The 22,188-nt window shown below is 42.1% G+C and overlaps 1 protein-coding gene across 4 annotated transcripts in view; it reads right to left on the reverse strand.

Moving 5' to 3' along the window:
• The window catches only part of ak8 (adenylate kinase 8), a 69,606-nt gene that overhangs the window by 7,167 nt on the left and 40,251 nt on the right, over positions 1–22,188 (reverse strand). For 3 of the 4 annotated variants that reach the window (XM_020476087.2, XM_020476071.2, XM_031807589.1), the window contains 3 exons: positions 12,992–13,123; positions 12,180–12,269; positions 9,735–9,876 (listed from right to left, as the gene is read on the reverse strand). In XM_020476087.2, coding sequence (XP_020331676.1) covers positions 9,735–9,876; positions 12,180–12,269; positions 12,992–13,123 — 364 coding nt within the window. The remainder of the gene's footprint in view (positions 1–9,734; positions 9,877–12,179; positions 12,270–12,991; positions 13,124–22,188) is intronic. The other variant, XM_020476096.2, reaches the window with a different exon arrangement.

Genomic DNA, 22,188 nt, shown 5'->3' on the forward strand with positions numbered 1-22,188 from the left:
TGTCAGGTTGGATGGGCAGCGTCACTGCCCAGCTATTTTCAGCTCTCTCCAGAGATGTTCGAATCCGGGCTCTGGCTGGGCCACTCAAGGACATTCAGAGATTGTCCCGAAGCCACTCCTGCGTTGTCTTGGATGTGTGCTAAGGGTCGTTGTCCTATTGGAAGGTGAACCTTCACCCCAGTCTGCGGTCCTAAGCAGGTTTTCATCAAAGGTCTCTCTGTACTTTGCTCCGTTCATCTTTCCCTCAATCCTGAGTAGTCTCCTTGTCCCTGCTGCTGAAAAACATCCCCACAGCATGATGCTGCCACCACCATGCTTCACCGTAGGGATGGTGCCAGGTTTCCTCAGGACCTGACGCTTGGCATTCAGGCAAAAGAGTTCAATCTTGGTTTCATCAGACCAGATAATCTTATTTCTCATGGTCTGAGTCCATTAGGTGCCTTTTGGCAAACTCCAAGGGGGCTGTCATGAGCCTTTGTACTGAGGAGTGGCTTCTGTCTCATTGGTGGAGTGCTGCAGAGATGGTTGTCCTTCTGGAAGGTTCTCCCATCTCCACAGAGGAACTCTGTCAGAGTGACCATCAGGTTCTTGGTCACCTCCCTGACCAAGGCCCTTCTTCCCCGATTGCTCAGTTTGGCCAGGCGGCCAGCTCTAGGAAGAGTCTTGGTGGTTCTTGTGTGCGTTTCCAAATAATGTCCAATCAATTGAATTGACCACAGGTGGACTCCAATGAAGTTGTATAAACATCTCAAGAATGATCAATGGAAACAGGATGCACCGGAACTCAATTTCGAGTCTCATAGCAATGTAAATATGATGTAAATAAGGTATTTCTGATTTTTTTACTTGGAATATATTTTTCCTTTGTCATTATGGGGCATTGTGTGTAGATTGAGGATTTGTTTTTATTTATACAATTTTTGAATAAGGCTGTAACGTAACAAAATGTGGAAAACGTCAAGGGGTCTGAATACTTTCTGAATGCACTGTATATACAAAAGTATGTGGACACCCCTTCAAATGAGTGGATTCGGGTATTTCAGCCACACCCGTTGCTGACAGGTGTATAAAATTGAGCAGATTGTCTATGGAGATTGCATGACTAACATTGGCAGTAGAACAGCCTTTCTGAAGAGCTCAGTGACTTTCAATGTGGCACCGTCATAGGATTCCACCTTTCCAACAAGTAAGTTCGTCAAACTTATGCCCTGTTAGAGCTGCCCCGGTCAACTGTAAGTACGGTTATTGTAAAGTGGAAACGTCTAGGTGCAACAACAGCTCACCCGCAAAGTGGTAGACCACACAAGCTCACAGATCGGGACCACCAAGTGCTGAGCACGTAGCGTGTAAAAATCGTTGGTCCTCGGTTGCAAGGATCACTACAGAGTTCCAAACTACCTCTGGGAGCAACATAAGCACAAGAACGGTTCGTCTGGAGCTTCATGAAATGGGTGTCATCATTGGGCAGTTTGGGTCAGGTTTCCATGGACCACAATCCTACAGAGACATCTCTCACACCCACCAGAGGGGGAGAAATCGAGAGGTATGGAGGTGTTTTTTTTTTATGACACCTCCCGCCCATTGTAAATCTTAAGGCAGCAGACAAAATCCTTTGTCCTCCCAGTATGGAGGAATGGAATGTATGATGGGCCTACGGAGAACCTACCTCAGAACAGTAACATGTAATAAATGGACTTTGGGACAATATGTTTCGTCAGCCAAAATGGTTGTAGTGACGATAGATGGAATATGAAAATGAATGTCGTTTTTGTTATGTTATTAAAAGTTAAACGATGACGTTAAAATATAAACATTAACTTGAATAGTTTTCACAATATGAACCTGATGTTTGCATACTATACGTTGTGTGGAAAATGTCCAGATGAAGAGAATGTTTTTGTAAAGATGAAGTGTGAAGTTGTTGTCTAAATTGGATCTGAGTAATATCCAGACCTTGCCTCGTAACGAGTTACGCCCAGAGAACTTGCACTAAAGGCGGAAAAGCACATCTGACCCGAAAGTATAAAACAGTTAAGAATTAACATATCAGACCATGTGACCATGAGCTGCAGCCAAGGTCCGATTAGTTGTAACCCCAAAACGCAACATGAGGTTGAAGGACACAAAGGGAAGACAAAGGAACCTTAAAACAATTCAAACAGGACCACCCGGTTACCACTGTCATGACTGTCCTGATCAGGTCAGGTTACAGGAGACCACAACCCTAGAGATTATCTCTCAACCCAAACAGAGGGGGAGAGATCTAGGGGTCTGAAGATGTGGGGGTTTTATGACCCCTCACGGCAATGGTAAACCTTAGGCCACAGACAACATTCCTGTGTTCTCTCACTATGGAAAACCAGCCTCAGAACATTAAACATGCAATAAAGGGACTTTGGAACAATGGTTTCCGTCAGCCACAATGGTGGTCATGACGATAGATGGAATATGAAAATGTATGTCATTTTTGTTTTGTTATTAAAGGTTAATAGATGACGTTATTACGAAAACATTGTAACTAAGAGTTTTCCTAGGATATGCTTGGTGTTTATACATTGTACGTTGTGTCTAAAATTGGATTTGAGTCAAATCTAGACCTTGCCTCTTAACTTGGTACGGCCAGAGAATTGCCCTAAAGGCGGTTACGCCCACTTCTGACCCGAGGGTATAAGACATGTGAGTGAAGAATTAATATATCAGACAAAGTGACCCAAGCTGCAGCCGAGGTCTAAAAAGTATTTTTCTACCCATGCTACTGATGAGTAGCTGTGTCTAAGTAGGTGAATTCAAGCCGGACCACCTAACTTCCACTCTCCATCAAATCGTGGAATCACTGTTTCATTCCTACACTGTGAGCCCTGAGCTACAGAGCTGTCTGTCATCAGAAGAGCCCTCCCAGAGCAAGGGCGAGGAATCAGACCAAAAGGACACTGACATCGTGAGGACGACCAGAGAGTTGCGCCAGAGAAGTGCGTCATTGAGAAGCCTAAACGACCCACGCTTAGCTTCCCATCTGAGACCTCCCACACGTAATTACATCATTATATCCTGACCCATAAGAGCAGCAGTTTGGGGCAAGGCTAGGGTTAAAATAAGCATAGCTGACAAATGCACCCAAATGTATATTTCTCTTGTGTACTTTCTCTCTCTTTTAAATCCCCATTTTGGGTAACACGCGCCATAGTGTGTTGGCCCATTATACTAAGTTCTAATCAATAGCCTAGAATGTGTTTTTGTCATCATTTTAGCTTTCTAGTATATAAATACTCAACTAAGATTTGTGTGGTACGAACTCATTGGTGAGACCCGGGTCCGTGCAGATTCCCGGATTATGCGATGTTCAGAATGAGACTGTAGAGGAAAGTGATTAATTAACGACGGCTGTAAAATCGATATTCTGATATTCTTTGAGTTAATTTGGGAAATAGAAACTCAATTAAAACTAATTTTCCCATAGTGCCCCAGGTTAATGAGTTAATACTTGCTTGATTCAGTTAATCACGCAATTAGAAACCTTTAATCATTCGATGAGCAACAGTCGTCACATTAACTAATACAACGTCATGACACCACTCTCCAAGGAATCGGGTGTCTACACTGCTTTCATTCCTACGCTGGAGCCCTGAGCTACACGGCTGACCGTACTCAGAAGACACCCTTTCAGAACAAGGACGAGGAAACAGACCACGAAGAGAATGTCCACACGATGTCAGTGCCCTATCAGAGAGTTACACCCTGTAACAACAGTGCCGCCATCAGAGGAGAAGGAGGAACTTGGTCACCAGAGGAGATACACCATCGGAGACCTTCGACACGTAATTACATCATTATATTCTGATCCATAAGAACGGCATTTCGGGGCAAGGTTAGGGTTACACTAAGAATAGTTTACAAATGTACCCAAGTGCGCTTTTCTCTTGTGCACACTCACTCTTTCACTCTCTTTGAAATCCCCATTTTGTGTAACACGTGTCATATTGTGTTGACCCGCTAGGGACCTGTTTCATTGTACTAAGTTCTAATCAATATCGTAGACTGTGTGTGTGGGTGTGTGGGTGTGTGTGTGTGTGTGTGAACCTTATATTATAATTTTAGCTTGTTAGTAAATAAATTATCAACTCAATTGGTGTGGTAGGACTTATTTAGTGGGACTCGGGTTTGTGTAGATTCCCGGATTATGCGTCGTTCAGGATGAGACTGTAGAGGAAATTAATTAATTAGCGACTGTTGTAAAATCAATATTCAGATTTTTTAATTTAATTTGGGAAATACAAACTCAATAAAACCAAACTTTCCCATGGTGCCCCAAGTTAATGAGTTAATAATTGCCTGATTCATTTAATCACATAATTATGAACAGTTAATCATTCGATGAACAGCAGTCATCACAATCAATAGAACATCACGACATGGGTTTTCATGGCCGAGCAGCCTAAGATCACCATGCGCAATGCCAAGTGTTGACTGGAGTGGTGTAAAGCTTGCCGCCATTGGACTCTCGAGCAGTGGAAACGCTTTCTCTGGACTGATGACTCATGCTTCACCATGCTTCAAATGACGACTCATTTGGCAGTGACGGACTAATCTAGGTTTGGCGAATGCCAGGAGAACGCTATCTGCCTGAATGCACAGTGCCAACTAAAGTATAATGGAGGAGGATTAACGGACTGAGGCTGTTTTTCATGATTCAGGCTAGGCCTCTTAGGTCCAGCGAAGGGGCATCTTAACGCTACAGCACACAGTGACATTCTAGACGATTCTGTGCTTCCAACTTTGTGGCAACAGTTTGAGGAAGGCCTTTTCCTGTTTCAGCATGACAATGCCCCCATGCACAAAGCGAGGTCCATACAGAAATGGTTTGTCGAGATCGGTGTGGAAGAACTTGACTGGCCTGCACAAAGCCCTGACCTCAACCCCATCAAACACCTTTGAGATGAATTGGAACGCCGACTGCGAGTCAGGCCTAATCGCCCAACAACTGTTCCCGACCTCACTAATGCTCGTGGCTGAATGGAAGCATGTCCCCGCAGCAATTTTCCAACATCTAGTGGAAAGCCTTTCCAGAAGAGTGGAGGCTGTTGTAGCAGAAAAGTGGGGACCATCTCCATATTAATGAAGATGATTTTGGAATGAGATGTTCGACGAGCAGGTGTCCATATACATTTTGGTAATGTAGTATATATACGGTATATAAAAACAATATCTAAAGAAATCCACACGTTCTCCCTCTCTCACACCCCTGTAGTATACGCAGTGTAAGTAAATTCAATGGAGACTGGAGAGTATTTTTTACAGCGTTTTCTCTCTTTTTTAAACATGTCCAAATCTTAATAATTGTCTCTATCTATCTATCTCCACACACTCCTAGGGAATATTACACAGTATAAGCAAATCACAAGCACACATGTATACACATACCACAGATATACACACACACAGGTGTGAAACGGTTGTTTCATGGTAGAGTGTGGTATGCAAAATGGTCATCTTTGAGCACTTTCATCCCCTTCTACCATGGACAAAAAGGTATGGAATGTTTCGTTCAAATAAAAAAGGGTGCAGTTAAAAAGTGATTAAACTCATAACATGAACAACCCACACATTCCACAGGAAAAGGTAAAAATAACAAGTCTACAGTTCCCAGAAACTTCAAAGACCTGTATTTGTAAAAACAATAATGGTTGGATGTGTGTACACACATGTGCTTGTGAGAGAGGGATAGAACGAGGGAGAATGCTGTAGCATGCCTCACTCTCCATTGACTTGCTTTGGTTTAGCTTACAACAACAAAAAATGTAATCCATTTTTAGATTACATTTTAAGGCAACAAAATGTGAAGACTGTGCAAGGGGCGTGTAGACAAGTAATGTGTCTGTGTGAGTGGATTTCTTTAGATATTATTTGTATACAGTACCATCAAAACAATGAAATAACACACATGGAATAATTTAGTAACCAAAAAAGTGTTAAACAAATCAAAATATACACTGCTCAAAAAAATAAAGGGAACACTAAAATAACACATCCTAGATCTGAACGAATGAAATATTCTTATTAAATACATTTTTCTTTACATAGTTGAATGTGCTGACAACAAAATCACACAAAAATTATCAATGGAAATCAAATTTATCAACCCATGGAGGTCTGGATTTGGAGTCACACTCAAAATTAAAGTGGAAAACCACACTACAGGCTGATCCAACTTTGATGTAATGTCCCTAAAATAAGTCAAAATGAGGCTCAGTAGTGTGTGTGGCCTCCACGTGCCTGTATGACCTCCCTACAACGCCTGGGCATGCTCCTGATGAGGTGGCGGATGGTCTCCTGAGGGATCTCCTCCCAGACCTGGACTAAAGCATCCGCCAACTCCTGGACAGTCTGTGGTGCAACGTGGCGTTGGTGGATGGAGCGAGACATGATGTCCCAGATGTGCTCAATTGGATTCAGGTCTGGGGAACGGGCGGTCCATAGCATCAATGCCTTCCTCTTGCAGGAACTGCTGACACACTCCAGCCACATGAGGTCTAGCATTGTCTTGCCTTAGGAGGAACCCAGGGCCAACCGCTCCAGCATGTGGTTTCACAAGGGGTCTGAGGATCTCATCTCGGTACCTAATGGCAGTCAGGCTACCTCTGGCGAGCACAGAGGGCTGTGAGGCCCCCCAAAGAAATTCCACCCCACACCATGACTGACCCACCGCCAAACCGGTCATGCTGGAGGATGTTGCAGGCAGCAGAACGTTCTCAACGGCGTCTCCAGACTGTCACGTCTGCCACATGTGCTCAGTGTGAACCTGCTTTCATCTGTGAAGAGCACAGGGCGCCAGTGGCGAATTTGCCAATCTGTGTTTTCTAAGCACAACCCCCACCTGTGGACGTCGGGCCCTCATTACCACCCTCATGGAGTCTGTTTCTGACCGTTTGAGCAGGCACATGCACATTTGTGGCCTGCTGGAGGTCATTTTGCAGGGCTCTGGCAGTGCTCCTCCTGCTCCTCCTTGCACAAAGGCGGAGGTAGCGGTCCTGCTGCTGGGTTGTTTCCCTCCTACGGCCTCCTCCACGTCTCCTGATGTACTGGCCTGTCTCCTGGTAGCGCCTCCATGCTCTGGACACTATGCTGACAGACACAGCAAACCTTCTTGCCACATCTCGCATTAATGTGCCATCCTGGATGAGCTGCACTACCTGAGCCACTTGTGTGGGTTGTAGACTCCGTCTCATGCTACCACTAGAGTGACAGCATTCAAAAGTGACCAAAACATCAGCCAGGAAGCATAGGAACTGAGAAGTGGTCTGTGGTCCCCACCTGCAGAACCACTCCTTTATTGGGGGTGTCTTGTTAAATTGTCTATTCCATTTGCACAACAGCATGTGAAATTTATTGTCAATCAGTGTTGCTTCCTAAGTGGACAGTTTGATTTCACAGAAGTGTGATTGACTTGGAGTTACATTGTGTTGTTTAATAAGTGTTCCATTAATTTTTTTGAGCAGTGTATTTTATATTTGAGATTCTTCAAAGTAGTCATAGTTTGCAACACTCCTGGAATTCTCTCAACCAGCTTCATGAGGTAGCCACCTGAAATGCATTTCAATTAACAGGTGTGCCTTGTTAAAAGTTGAAACACTCCTGGAATTCTCTCAACCAGATTCATGAGGTAGCCACCTGAAATGCATTTCAATTAACAGGTGTGCCTTGTTAAAAGTTAATTTGAGGAATTTATTTCCTTCGTAATGCTAGTAAATAAAGAAACAAAACAAAGGCAGTTCAACCAGTTTCTGCCCAGTGAGAAGGAACACAATGTGTGTGTACACAATGAAGATAAACACGATTGTTTGATTACACTGGGGAAGGAATGATATAGAATCCTTCGTGGACACAGAAAGGATCTGTACACCTGTACAGGCAACAATAAGGATTCAATTCCACAGCATTTCCAACAGCATAGTTCCTCTGTTTCTGGCACGGTTAGATAAAGAGAAGTACACCTTGGAGAAATTATGACCATCCCTGGCTCTGTGTCAACCGAATAGCCTGGGTGGAGGAATAGTCGAAGTGTCATGACAATGAGTGAAGAATAGCCTAGAATTGTCATGATGAATGACAAGGAGTTGACATGACAGCACAAACAGGTTTAGGACCAAGCTACCAACGGAGCACTGACCTGTGAGCCCTCAACTGAGCCAGTCCACAATACGCCACTAGCAATAATGACCTCATTTAATTTCCACTTGGTACATACCCACACTACCCACAGAGAGTTGGCATTCCAAATGACACCCTATTCCCTATTTATTGCACTACTTTTGACCAGTGCCTACAAAAGTAGTGCACTGTATATCATGGGAATAGGGTGCCATTTGGTACACAGCCAGAGAGTGCCATCAGATCCGAGGGGGTTGGATAGAGTACTTTGGAGTAACTGGAGTCTCCGTGGCGGGTGATCTGCAGCCAGAGGTACGTACAGTGCATTTGGAAAGTATTCAGACCCCTTTAATTTTTCCACATTTTGCTACACTACAGCCTTATTATAAAATGTATTCAATATTTTTTGAATACACGCAATGCCCCATAATGACAAAGCAAAAACAGTATTCAGTACTGTATTCAGACCCTTTGCTATGAGACTCGAAATTGAGCTCAGATGCATCCTGTTTATCATCCTTGAGATGTTTGTACAACTTGATTGGAGTCCACCGGTGGTAAATTCAATTGATTGGACATGATTTGGAAAGAGGATGTGCGGGACAAAATTGAGGCTATGATTAAGAAGTTGGAGCTCTTCTCTGTTTGCATTAACACAGGTCTTTTCATCGTTTTCATCGTTGTATGATTTTTTTGTGTGCAAATGAACTCAAGCTTACGGACAATGTCAAATGTGATATAGCGAAGCACCTGAGTGAGTTGGGTGCGCAATTACGTAGGTACTTTCCGAAACGGATGACACAATCAACTGGATTCATTATCCCTTTCATGCCCTGCCTCCAGTCCACTTACCGATATCTGAACAAGAGAGCCTCATTGAAATTGCAACAAGCGGTTCTGTGAAAATTTAATTTAATCAGAAGCCACTGCCAGATTTCTAGATAGGGCTGCGCTCAGAGTATCCTGCCTTGGCAAATCGTGCTGTTAAGACACGGATGCCCTTTGCAACCACGTACCTATGTGAGAGTGGATTCTCGGCCCTCACTAGCATGAATACTAAATACAGGCACAGACTGTGTGTGGAAAATTATTTAAGACGGAGACTCTCTCCAATACCTTCCAACATTGAGTTATGTGCATACTTTCAAGTACACCCTTCTCATTAACCTGTGGTAAGTTATTCACAATTTTAGATGAACAATATTTTATATGTAAGATGGCTAAATAAAGAGCCAAATTATTGATTATTATTATTTGTGCCCTGGTCCTATAAGAGCAATTTGTCACTTCCCACGAGCTGGGTTGTGACAAAAACTCACACTCATTCTTATAGTGTGGGTGTGGCAGGCTTACACTGATGGTAAAAAACAACATTTGAGAGTGCGCTGACCCTGGTGGTAGAGGGGGTACACAGCTGGAGGTTGAATGTTTGAAGGGGTACGGGACTATAAAAAGTTTGGGAACCACTGCTCTAGGGGATCTAGAGGTAAATTAGCTTGGGTTCCAACGCGTGGCCTATGCAACTAGAGGCGTTAGTAGAGGAACAGGCATTAACACCCTGGACCAGAGCTAGAGGTAAATAGGCCTACCTGCTGGGGATGAAGTTGGACTCCTGGAGTTTCTCTGCCTGCTCCAGGTCTCTGGGGAAGCCATGCAGCACCCAGCCTCGTGTGGTACAGTCCAGCCTGCTGAGACGCTCCGTCAGGATCTGCAGCACCATACTATCAGGCACTAAGGAAACACAGGGACACACATAACACACTCCCTTAGAGACTCTGGTCTTGTTCTTTCAGAATTCTTAAGAAGACTTTAAGAATGCATCCTTCCTGATCAGACATCTGACAGAGATCCCTTTTTTGACATGACTGGATTGTTGTAAGATGTGATAGAACCATTGCTTATACTGTATCTATCAATTTGTGTTTTCTACGGACGTATTCACGATGAACATATTTCTCTCATTACTTCTGTTTTTGTGGATTCTTCAGGAATTTCCTGAATAAACACTATAGCCTACTCTTTAATAATCTTTTCATTTAGAAATAGAACATTTCATTGATTAGTCTAATTCCTGGCTTTATGATCATATCAGCAGATTGGGTCCAGAGGATTCTTATACATGTGCTCTTCCTTTCTGACAAGGCTTGTGATGCAAATCCCCCCCCCCAAAAAAATGGATCTCAACCTTTATGTTAACTTGTCTGATATAATTCTGTACTTCTACCTCTGTACTTTCTATTTGGTCTTGTTTTTCCACCACACTTATTGCACCTTGAGCCAGAAATCTGTCTTGTTTCCAAAAATAAACATGCCTATTAAGTGTAGGCTATATCTTCAGAGACAGGATTTTATCACTACATGCATTTTCTTCTAAATCAAGGAGGAATGAACCAAGGAGGAATGTATCCGGCAACAAAATAATTAAGTTGGAATCAGACAAATTCATGTTTACATTTCTTGAAGACACTCCACACACCTTTCACTCTGAAATCAGCTAGCTGCAGCATGACAGGCAGCATAAGTTTAATTATTATTTATTTATGTTGATGATGGCATTCCAAAAGTAAGGTGAATAAGTGGCTTTTAACAAGAGAAGAAAAACAGTGGGTGGAGGTGGGAGAAGGAAAGTATGTAGGTAGAGAGAAAATAGCAGAAAATGAAAAGGGGGGTAGGTAATACAAATATAATTATATTCTTTGAGAAAAAATAAGAGCAAAACCCAAGGGGACCATGAAAAAGCCTGGGAAAAATGTAAGTTGATGGATTGAAATGTCCAATTTCCACAACAAACAATCTGAGCTTCTCCCTCCTGCAGAAACGTCTTCAAACATCAGGCAGCCTGAAAAGGTTTCTTCTTCTCCCTTAGTTTCCACTCCCTCCTTTCCATCCACTCCTCCATAACACCATTTCCTATTTTCTATTTCCTTAATGTGGCTCTCCAAATCCCTAAAGCACTGTACTGCTTACACTAGCCACAATCTCTCCATACCCTAATTATACCCCAGTGAGTCTATTAATCAACTTGTAAATTACTTAAGCAAGCTCCTTTCCCTGCAATTCTCACTGTCACAGAGAGGGAGAGTGATGTAGGGAGGGTTAGGGAGAAAGAGATGTCTTCAAATAGCAAAAGCCGCCTTCTCTCACACATAAAGCCCAGTTCCACAAAATACAAGAAGTTGAACACAACAATTAACATATTCCATGCATATTCTCCACTCCAATATGAACATTGGAAACAATAAGAATGTGAGTTGGTTCCCACTGTGGCCAGCAGTGGCTCTTCTGGTCGTAAATAGTTGCAAATGGACTCTATGGGTCATTTTCCCACCAGACCCAGATTAAGCCTGTGTGTGTGTATGTTTGTGTAGCCTATGCATGTGTATGTGCAAATGTGTGTTTGTGTGTGTGCGCGTGTGAGGGATAAGTGTGCGAGTCAAGGCCTTCATTAGGCTTGAACTCAGTATGCATTGGCGGCACAATCTCAACACATCTGCATGGAGCCCACTCCCCGGGGGATGTTAATTCAATTAATAAAAAGTTGCTCAAGGCGAGTGGCCCAGACACAAGCCCTGGGCACTGCAGTGATTGGCACGCTTTGGCAGCTACATACACCCTCTAGAGTGGAGCAGTAGCCCCAGCTAAATGGCAACCGCCTTATATCATGTCTAATATTATTTTCCACAGGATGTTATTCCAAAGTAGCAAAACAATTACATAAATAAAAACTGACTGAAATATGTATCTTTTTCCAATCAAGATGAGACACACAACCCAGATCAAAACCTGATTCGAACTATTTGGAAATGTAGTACTAGAGAATGTCTCCTTAGTTATTATTCACATCAGAGAATTGTCTGATGATGAGTAGCCCGAGCAGGGTCTTCATTTTTACTCCCCCCTGTAACACTGTTTACATGCAGGCTCTGATGCTAAAAGCAACTAATTGAAGGAGGAACCAGGTAAATTGTATGGCCACAAAGGTGTGTGTGAGCACGTGAGTATGAGTGCACCCTCTTGTATGACTAGCTGTGTACCTTGTTGTCCAGACTCCAAGTAAGGTTTAATGAGTTCTCCCATATTGGTCGCATCTGCAGAAACCGCCTCCAGAAGCTCACCGCAGCAAACTACAAGGGAAGCGGAGAGTCGGGACAAGAAAGGGGAGACATTCATGTTGAAATAAACAGAATACACAATGTAACCTTTCAGACAGGGAATAAACAGAATAGGAAAAATGACAGCTCCTGTAGGCTGCGTCCCAAACGGCACCCTATTCCCTAGAGCGGTCTTGGTCAAAAGTAGTGCACTAAATAGGAATAGCTTGCATTTGGGATGCAGCCATACACAGTAAACAAGGAGAGATGGATGAAAGTCTGTGCAAAAAAAATGGCAGTGACATAAGACTCCATGTCAAAACAGAACATTTTAATCATGTTTGTGTCTAAACAAATATATATCATATACTGTACATACAGTCCTCGCCATATATATTTGGACAGTGAAGCTACAATTTGAATTTTGGCTCTATTCTCCAGAACTTCAGGCATAAATCTACAGTATTAAAACATTTCTCTGGTTTGCAAACTGGGAGTGAGGAAAACTACACTTAATATAACCACATTCTGTCAGTTTCTGTGGCTACTCTAGAGAACATGGCAAAATATACTTTATGTCAAAATAACATTAAAAGGTTGTATCATAAGAAGTACTTCTAAAGCCAATTTTGAATTTAACGCCATAATCATAGTACAAATTCATTCAATGACTATTTTATAGAGCAAGGTAAAGGCAATAATATGGAGAACACATTGAGAGGGACAGTGAAGGACTGTTCTGGGTGAAAACTTACGATTGACAATGTTGTATTTCTGAGAGATAAGTTTCGCCTGCAAACGCTTGCCTGAGCCAGGGGGTCCAAATAGGAGGACCCTGGGGGTGTGAGGGGCCACAGAACAGTGCCGCGAGAGAATGTACGTCAGAACTGTGGGAGGAGACAACAACCACAGCATTAAAGTGGCAATCCAGTTCTCCTTTTCACCTATTTTAACACACGATTTACATGAACTCAAGAGGTGGTCCAGGTATGTCATTATAGCACACCTTCAGTGTGTGTACTTTGCACTATATACAGTGGGGAGAACAAGTATTTGATACACTGCCGATTTGGCAGGTTTTCCTACTTACAAAGCATGTAGAGGTCTGTAATTTTTATCATAGGTACACTTCAACTGTGAGAGACGGAATCTAAAACAAAAATCCAGAAAATCACATAGTATGATTTTTAAGTAATTAATTTGCATTTTATTGCATGACATAAGTATTTGATCACCTACCAACCAGTAAGAATTCTGGCTCTCACCTGTTAGTTTTTCTTTAAGAAGCCCTCCCGTTCTCCACTCATTACCTGTATTAACTGCACCTGTTTGAACTCGTTACCTGTATAAAAGACACCTGTCCACACACTCAATCAAACAGACTCCAACATCTCCACAATGGGCCAAGACCAGAGAGCTGTGTAAGGACATCAGGGATAAAATTGTAGCCCTGCACAAGGCTGGGATGGGCTACAGGACAATAGGCAAGCAGCTTGGTGAGAAGGCTTGGTGGAGCAATTATTAGAAAATGGAAGAAGTTCAAGATGACGGTCAATCACCCTCGGTCTGGGGCTCCATGCAAGATCTCACCTCGTGGGGCATCAATGATCATGAGAACGGTGAGGGATCAGCCCAGAACTACACGGCAGGACCTGGTCAATGACCTGAAGAGAGCTGGGACCACAGTCTCAAAGAAAACCATTAATAACACACTACGCCGTCATGGATTAAAATCCTGCAGTGCACCCAAGTTCCCCCTGCTCAAGCCAGCGCATGTCCAGGCCCGTCTAAAGTTTGCCAATGATCATCTGGATCATCCAGAGGAGGAATGGGAGAAGGTCATGTGGTCTGATGAGACAAAAATAGAGCTTTTTGGTCTAAACTCCACTCGCCGTGTTTGGAGGGAGAAGAAGGATGAGTACAACCCCCAAAACACCATCCCAACCATGAAGCATGGAGGTGGAAACATAATTCTTTGGGGATGCTTTTCTGCAAAGGGGACAGGACGACTGCACCGTATTGAGGGGAGGATGGATGGGGCCATGTATCGCGAGATCTTGGCCAACAACCTCCTTCCCTCAGTAAGAGCATTGAAGATGAGTCGTGGCTGGGTCTTCCAGCATGACAACGGCCCTAAACACACAGCCAGGGCAACTAAGGAGTGGCTCCGTAAGAAGCATCTCAAGGACCTGGAGTGGCCTAGCCAGTCTCCAGACCTGAACCCAATAGAAAATCTTTGGAGGGAGCTAAAAGTCTGTATTGCCCAGCGACAGCCCCGAAACCTGACGGATCTGGAGAAGGTCTGTATGGAGGAGTGCTGCGGTGTGTGCAAACCTGGTTAAGAACTACAGGAAACGTATGATCTCTTTAATTGCAAACAAAGGTTTATGTACCAAATATTAGGTTCAGCTTTTCTGATGTATCAAATACTTACGTCATGCAATAAAATGCAAATTAATTACTTAATCATACAATGTGATTTTCTGGATTTTTGTTTTAGATTCTGTCTCTCAGCATTGAAGTGTACCTATGAAAAAAATTACAGACCTCTACATGCTTTGTAAGTAGGAAAACCTGCAAAATTGGCAGTGTATCAAATACTTGTTCTCCCCACTGTGTACTTTAAAAAAATATCTGGAGGACGTCTTTAAGAATGATAACTGAATCGTACCCACTGGGCAAAAACTTGTTGAATCAACGTTGTTTCCACGTCATTTTAACCAATAAAAAAAAATATCTAATCAAAATCAAATGTTATTTGTCACATGTGCCGAATACAACAGGTGTAGTAGACCTTACAGTGAAATACTTACGAGCCCCTAACCAACAATGCAGTTTAAAAAAAATATGGATAAGAAGAGATAAGTAATTAAAGAGCAGCAGTAAAATAACAATAGCGAGACTATATACAGGGGGGGTACCAATACATAGTCAATGTGTGGGGGGGGGGCTCCGGTTAGTTGAGGTAGTATGTACATGTAGGTAGAGTTATTAAAATGACTATGCATAGATGTCAATAGAGAGTATCAGTGGTGTAAAGAGGGGGGGGGGGGGGGGGGGGGGGGCAATGCGAATAGTCTGGGTAGCCATTTGACTAGATGTTCAGGAGTCTTATGGCTTGGGGGTAGAAGCTGTTTAGAAGCCCTTTGGACCTAGACTTGGCGCTCCAGTACCGCTTGCCGTGATGTAGCAGAGAGAACAGTCTATGACTAGGATGGCTGGAGTCTTAGACCATTTTTAGGGCCTTCCTCTGACACTGCCTGGTATAGAGGTCCTGGATGGCAAGAAGCTTGGCCCCAGTGATGTAATAGGCAGTTCACACTACTCTCTGTAGTGCCTTGCGGTCGGAGGCCGAGCAGTTGCCATACCAGGCAGTGATGCAACCAGCAGGATGCTCTCGATGGAGCAGCTGTAAAACCTTTTGAGGATCTGAGGACCCATGCCAAATATTTTCAGTCTCCTGAGGGGGAGTAGGTTTTGTCGTACCCTTTTCACCCTTTTTCTTGGTGTGCTTGGACCATGATCGTTTGTTGGTGATGTGAACACCAAGGAACTTGAAGCTCTCAACCTGCTCCACTGCATTCCCGTCGATGAGAATGGGGGCATGCTCAAACCTCTTTTTTCTGTAGTCCACAATCATCTCCTTGGTCTTGATCACATTGAGGGAGAGATTGTCGTCCTGGCACCACACAGAGAGGTCTCTGACCTCCTCCCTATGCTCTGTCTCGTCGTTGTCAGTGATCAGGCCTATCACTGTTGTGTCATCGGCAAACTTAAATGATGGTGTTGGAGTCGTGCCTGGCCATGCAGAGTGAACAGGGAGTACAGGAGGGGTCTGAGCACGCAGAAAGTCTGAGTGGCGCCTGTGTTGAGGATCAGCATGTCGGATGTGTTGTTTCCTACCCTTACCATCTGGGGGCAGCCTGTCAGGAAGTCCAGGATCCAGTTGCAGAGGGAGGTGTTTAGTCCCAGGGTCCTTAGCTTGTTGATGAGTTTTGAGGGCACTATGGTGTTGAACGCTGAGCTGTAGTCAATGAATAGCATTCTCACATAGGTGTTACTTTTGCCCAGGTGGGAAAGGGTGATGGCATTGAATCAATGTGTAAAACTGATTGGATTTGAAAGAAGTCCGCACATGTTACCTTGGAAACTGTGTTAAAGTTGCAAGGGATGGTTAACAAGTATAGCAGTTAATTCCTGTTGATAATTTGTAAACTACAGCTAAATTCTGTTCGTCTCTAGTGTGTTGCAATTTCAATGATGTTATTTTAGCAAAAGCATTGCTAAGAACTTTCTTTATCAAAGGCTATCTTGATAGAGGCACAGCTAGAACATGGGTTCATTTACACGTATTTATTAAAACATTGGCAGGATGAAATCTCTTGAGATGCACCCTCTTGTTTTCAAAAGTGTCCAAATAAAACCCCAAATTAACAGACAATACTTAGTAACAAGAATATGGAAACTACTGTCTAATAATAATAATAATAATAATAATAATAACAATAAAACAATAATAAATAACAAAAATGTACATTAACAGAAAGAACTGTTGTTGTACAACTACTAATAGGCCTACAGCTAATAAAACATCTGCTACAACTACGAATACCACTAATAAAATACAGTGGGGTCCAGGCATGACTAAACACCCTATAAAATGAATAATTCAAATACTGAGCTATATTGTATGCAACAAAAAAAGGGGGAATTATATTATTTTATACTAATACAATTGCTCAGAGAAAGAGATTTTGTTTAACAAGTAATACTTTTTTTCACAAAGGTAGGGGTCAAAAGTATTGACACCCCTAAAGATTGTTATAAATAAATGAAGTAGTCAAAAGTTTAGTATTTGGTCCCATATTCCTAGCGTCTAATGACTACATCAAGCTTTTGACTCTAAAAACTTGTAGGATGCATTTGCAGTTTGTTTTGGTTGTGTTTCAGATTATTTTGTGCCCAATATACATTTATGGTAAATAATGTATTGAGTCATTTTGGAGTCCCTTTTATTATAAATAAGAACAGAATATGTTCATAAACACTTACATTAATGTGGATGCTACCATGATTACGGATAATCCTGAATGAACCGTGAATAATAATGAGTGAGAAATTTACAGAGGGTCAAACGTAATACCCAAAAGACATGTTAACCTCCCACCATTACCAATAACAGGGGAGGTCAGCATATCTTGGGGGTATGATCATGCTTAGAAACATATTCTATTCTTATTTAAAATAACAGTGACTCCCAACAACAACAACAAAAAACATAATACATTATTTACCATTAATTTCAATTGGGCATAAAATAATCTGAAACACAACCAAAACAAACTGCAAATGCATACAACAAGTTTATAGAGTCACAATCTCATTGCATGCTAGGAATATGGGAACCAAATACTAAAGTAATACATATTTGAAATACTTTATTTATAAGAATCTTGTGACCCCTATCTTTGAGAAAAATACATTACTTGTTAAGCAAAATCTCTTTCTCTGAGAAATTGTATTACTATAAAATAATTTATATAATATAGCTCCGTATTTGAATTATTTATTTTATAAAGTCATTATTGCTCATCTTCATAAAGGGTGTCAATACTTTCAGACCACACTGTACATACATATTTACAAATATCTCAGCATGGCGATGTTCGTAAATAGTTAAAAACACAAACAGTTTGTTCTTAACATTTGAAAAAGAACGAATCTGCAAAGATAGTTATAAATTACATCTAATTCCCAAAGTATGATGTTGGTTATGTCTTTATGAAGAGGGATCACTCGTGCACATTTCTATACAAAAAGGTATGAGATTATTTACACTATAAACATCAAATATATCTAAATCTAACTAACATTGGCAAAGTCAAACTAACATTACCTCAAAATATTATTTCCCCAATGCAAAAATAACACTAAACCATTAAAAATAAAAAATACAAATAACTAAATCTCTTGTGCTTAACAATAACTCTGTTAGCTTACTTGCACTGTCATGTATAATAAGCCAGCTGTTAACATGCAGAGGTATCCCAGTGCATTGAGGCTGGCTGGGGATTGTTTAAAGCCCTATTCTCTCCCATGGAGTAATAAAGAGCGAGCCAGTGGGCTAATCTGATTTTAAAGGAGGTGATCAATAAATTGAGTCTCTCTCTCTAACGCTCGCTCCCTCCCTCCCTCCCCTGGTTCCAGGGGAGTATTTGTTTGAAGTGTGACACTCAAGAGGAAGCGAACAGCTGTTTACATTTGGGTCGAACCACAATACTGTTCGTCAATATGATAGGCCTTGCGTTTAACACACTGCAATTAACAACAAGCTAATTGGAACTAATCACTCTAAGCCTCTAATATGCAAAAAAATATATATACTACATAGTGCACTCACGTCTGTAGACATGAAATGCTTTGAAAGGTTGGTCATGGCTCACATCAACACCAAAATCCTAGAAACCCTAGACCCACTCCAATTTGCATACTGCCCCCAACAGATGATGCAATCTCTATTGCACTCCACACTGCCCTTTCCCACCTGGACAAAAAGGAACACCTACATGAGAATGCTATTCATTGACTACAGCTCAGCGTTCAACACCAGTGCCCTCAAAGCTCATCAATAAGCTAAGGACCCCGATACTAAACACCTCCCTCTGCAAACTGGATCCTGGACTTCCTGACGGGCCGCCCCCAGGTGGTAAGGGTAGGAAACAACACATCCACCACGCTGATCCTCAACACAGGGGCACGTGCTCAGTCCCCTCCTGTACTCCCTATTCACTCATGACTGCATGGCCAGGCACCACTCCAACACCATCATCAAGTTTGCCGATGACACAACGACGAGACAGCATATAGGGAGGAGGTCAGAGACCTGGCCGTGTGGTGCCAGGACAACAACCTCTCCCTCAACGTGATCAAGACAAAGGAGATGATTGTGGACTACAAGAAAAAGAGGATCGAGCACGCCCCCATTCTCATTGATGGGGCTGTAGTGGAACAGGTTGAAGGCTTCGAGTTCCTTGGTGTCAACATCATCAACAAACTATCATGGTCCAAACACACTAAGACAGTTGTGAAGAGGGCACGACAAAGCCTATTCCTCCTCAGGAGACTGAAAAGATTTGGGTCCTCAGATCCTCAAAAGGTTCTACAGCTGCACCATCGAGAGCGTCCTGGTTGCATCACTGCCTGGTATGGCAACTGCTCTGCCTCCGACCGCAAGGCACTACAGAGGGTAGCGCGTACGGCCCAGTACGTCACTGGGGCCAAGCTTCCTGTCATCCAGGACCTCTATAATCAGGCAGTGTCAGAGGAAAGACCTAAAAATTGTCAAAGACTCCAGCCACCCTAGTCATAGATTGTTCTCTCTGCTACCGCACGGCAAGCCGGAGCGCCAAGTCTAGGTCCAAAAGGCTTCTTAACAGCTTCTTCCCCCAAGCCATAAGACTCCTGAACAGCTAATCAAAGGGTTACCCAGACCCCTCTTTTATACTGCTGCTACTCTCTGTTTATAATCTATGCAGAGTCACTTTAACTCTACTAACATGTACATATTACCTCAACTAACCGGTGTCCCCGCACATTGACTCTGTACCGGTACCCTCTGTATATAGCCTCGCTTGTTATTTTACTGAGCTGTTTAATTATTTGTTACTTTTATTTTCTATTTTTTTCTTAACTTGTTAAAGCATTGTGGGTTAAGGGCTTGTAAGTAAGCATTTCACTGTAAGGTCTACACCTGTTGTATTCGGTGCATGTGACAAATGCAATTTGATTTGACTTCTGACAAGCATACATAGGGCAAACATCATATTTTCGTATGGCTAAGGCAGAGGGAGCCAGTCAGATCATAATAAAGGACGCATCTTAATTAGCGTAATAATCAATATTCAAAGAAACCGTTTTAGCACATTTGGTATTTCAACGACAGCATATGAATACTTAATTGCAAAGACATTTTCGAAACATTTCTATGCCCTCAGTTTAACTTGAGCAAATAAGAAGTTGATTAATTATAAATGGTGCCATTACAGAAACCTTTCATTTACTTATCAAGCTGAAAACACAGCCCGGGAGAGTAAACACACATAGCCTCCTCTAAATCTCTATCTGCAATCATAGACCTGGACTGTGTCCCAAATTGCACCCTATTCCCGTTATAGTGTACTACTTGGGCTCTGATCAAAGGGAATATGGTGCCATTTAGGACGCAGGCCTGCTTCTAAATCAGAGAGGATCTGGGAAAAGACAGCATACATGGCTGATTCTGGCAATGAGGGAGGACTGTTGGTAACTAATACCACAGGATGGAGAGGCCGAGTCGAGACCTAAAAAAAAGATCACGTGTGTAATTCTTACACAGTATCAAAATGGGGCTTAGGTGGTGGGAGTGGCGGAGGTGTGGAAACAAAATGTTGCTGTTTTAAAGCTACAATCCTTAATTGAAACAACAACAAAGCAGCACCCTACATCAGTTTTGGTAAAAAGCTGAGGGATGGGCCTGCAGAAATGTAACAACTCTCAGATTCATAGACAGAGGTATGGATTCAAGGACTGACCATCCATAAAATTATAGTTTTAAATGTGTTTTGAGGCTATACAGTGTTTGATTACATTGTTTACAAATATTGGAATCAAACAAGCTTATATTTTGGGTTCTGATGTGGTACGACAGTTGAACTAAACCTCATGAGCCATTTAGAAGTTATATTCTTCAGGAAGCAATGTATATACAGTACCAGTCAAAAGTTTGGACACACCTACTCATTCCAGGGTTTTTCTTAATTTGTATTATTTTCTACATTGTAGAATAGTGAAGACATCAAAACTATCAAATAGACATGTGGAATCATGTAGTAACTAGGGTTGAAAAGGGTCGGAAACTTTCCGGTAAATTTACGAAATTTTTCAGGGAATTTGGGGAATTTTGCTTAAATTCATCAAAAAAGTTAGCTTATAACAGTGAACCTTTTTTTGTGGGATATACATAAAGGCAATTCTAGGTCGTGGGGCATATTTTGGTTAAACTATCCAATGGAATTGCAACCCTCTGCATGCACATGCATTCTTCCATCACATGTACAGCTGATTCTCAAGATCTTGCACACTAATGAGATGCTATTGAGCCCACACTACTACACTGTCTGAGCCAAGGACTACATGCTAAGTTTTGATAACAATACTGGGTGGGGTGAATATATTTTAAATGACATACATGATTTTTTGGTTAACTAGTAGATAGTTACCTACAGCAAAGTGTGTTTAAATAATTTCTAACTTGTTAACAATTTCTGCTAGTTAGTTTTGCTACCATGTGGGTTTTAGCTTGCTTGAGCCTGCTAACTGTGGAGTGTTAATTCCCCTGTTTCCATACATGTTTAATTTTAAAACATTTATCTCACAAAGGAGTTGTTTAATCTGACTGCTTAACTATTTATCTGTAAATTGAATTGTATGTACATATTTGTTTTTTTTGCTACAATTGTTTTTCTAATCTTTACAGGAAATTGCCACAGACACTATCTGATGTGTGGAGACATTTCACTGCAGCTAAAGTAGAAGGAAACGCTGTGTACATTTGCAAATACTGTGCCAAATCATATGTGAAGAATGCAACAAAGATGCAGAATCATCTGGCCAAGTGCATAAAGTTCCCTCAGTGCTCAGAACAAGCAACCTCTACTTCTATTCGAGGCGAAAATGATGAATCAGACACCTTATCGATAGCAACAACTCATGGTCCTCCTGGACTTAATGGAGGAACGTAGTCAGAGAAATGCTGATGAATGTTTTGCTCGAGCTGTGTATGCAACTGGTTCACCAATGATGCTCACAGGCAATGTGTATTGGAAAATATTTCTGAATGATGCCCATCATACACCACTCCAACCAGACATGCTTTATCTACTCATTTGCTGGATGCAGAGTTCATCATAGTTCA

This window comes from Oncorhynchus kisutch, linkage group LG3, assembly GCF_002021735.2.
Source record: "Oncorhynchus kisutch isolate 150728-3 linkage group LG3, Okis_V2, whole genome shotgun sequence".
NCBI classification, from domain to species: Eukaryota; Metazoa; Chordata; class Actinopteri; order Salmoniformes; family Salmonidae; genus Oncorhynchus; species Oncorhynchus kisutch.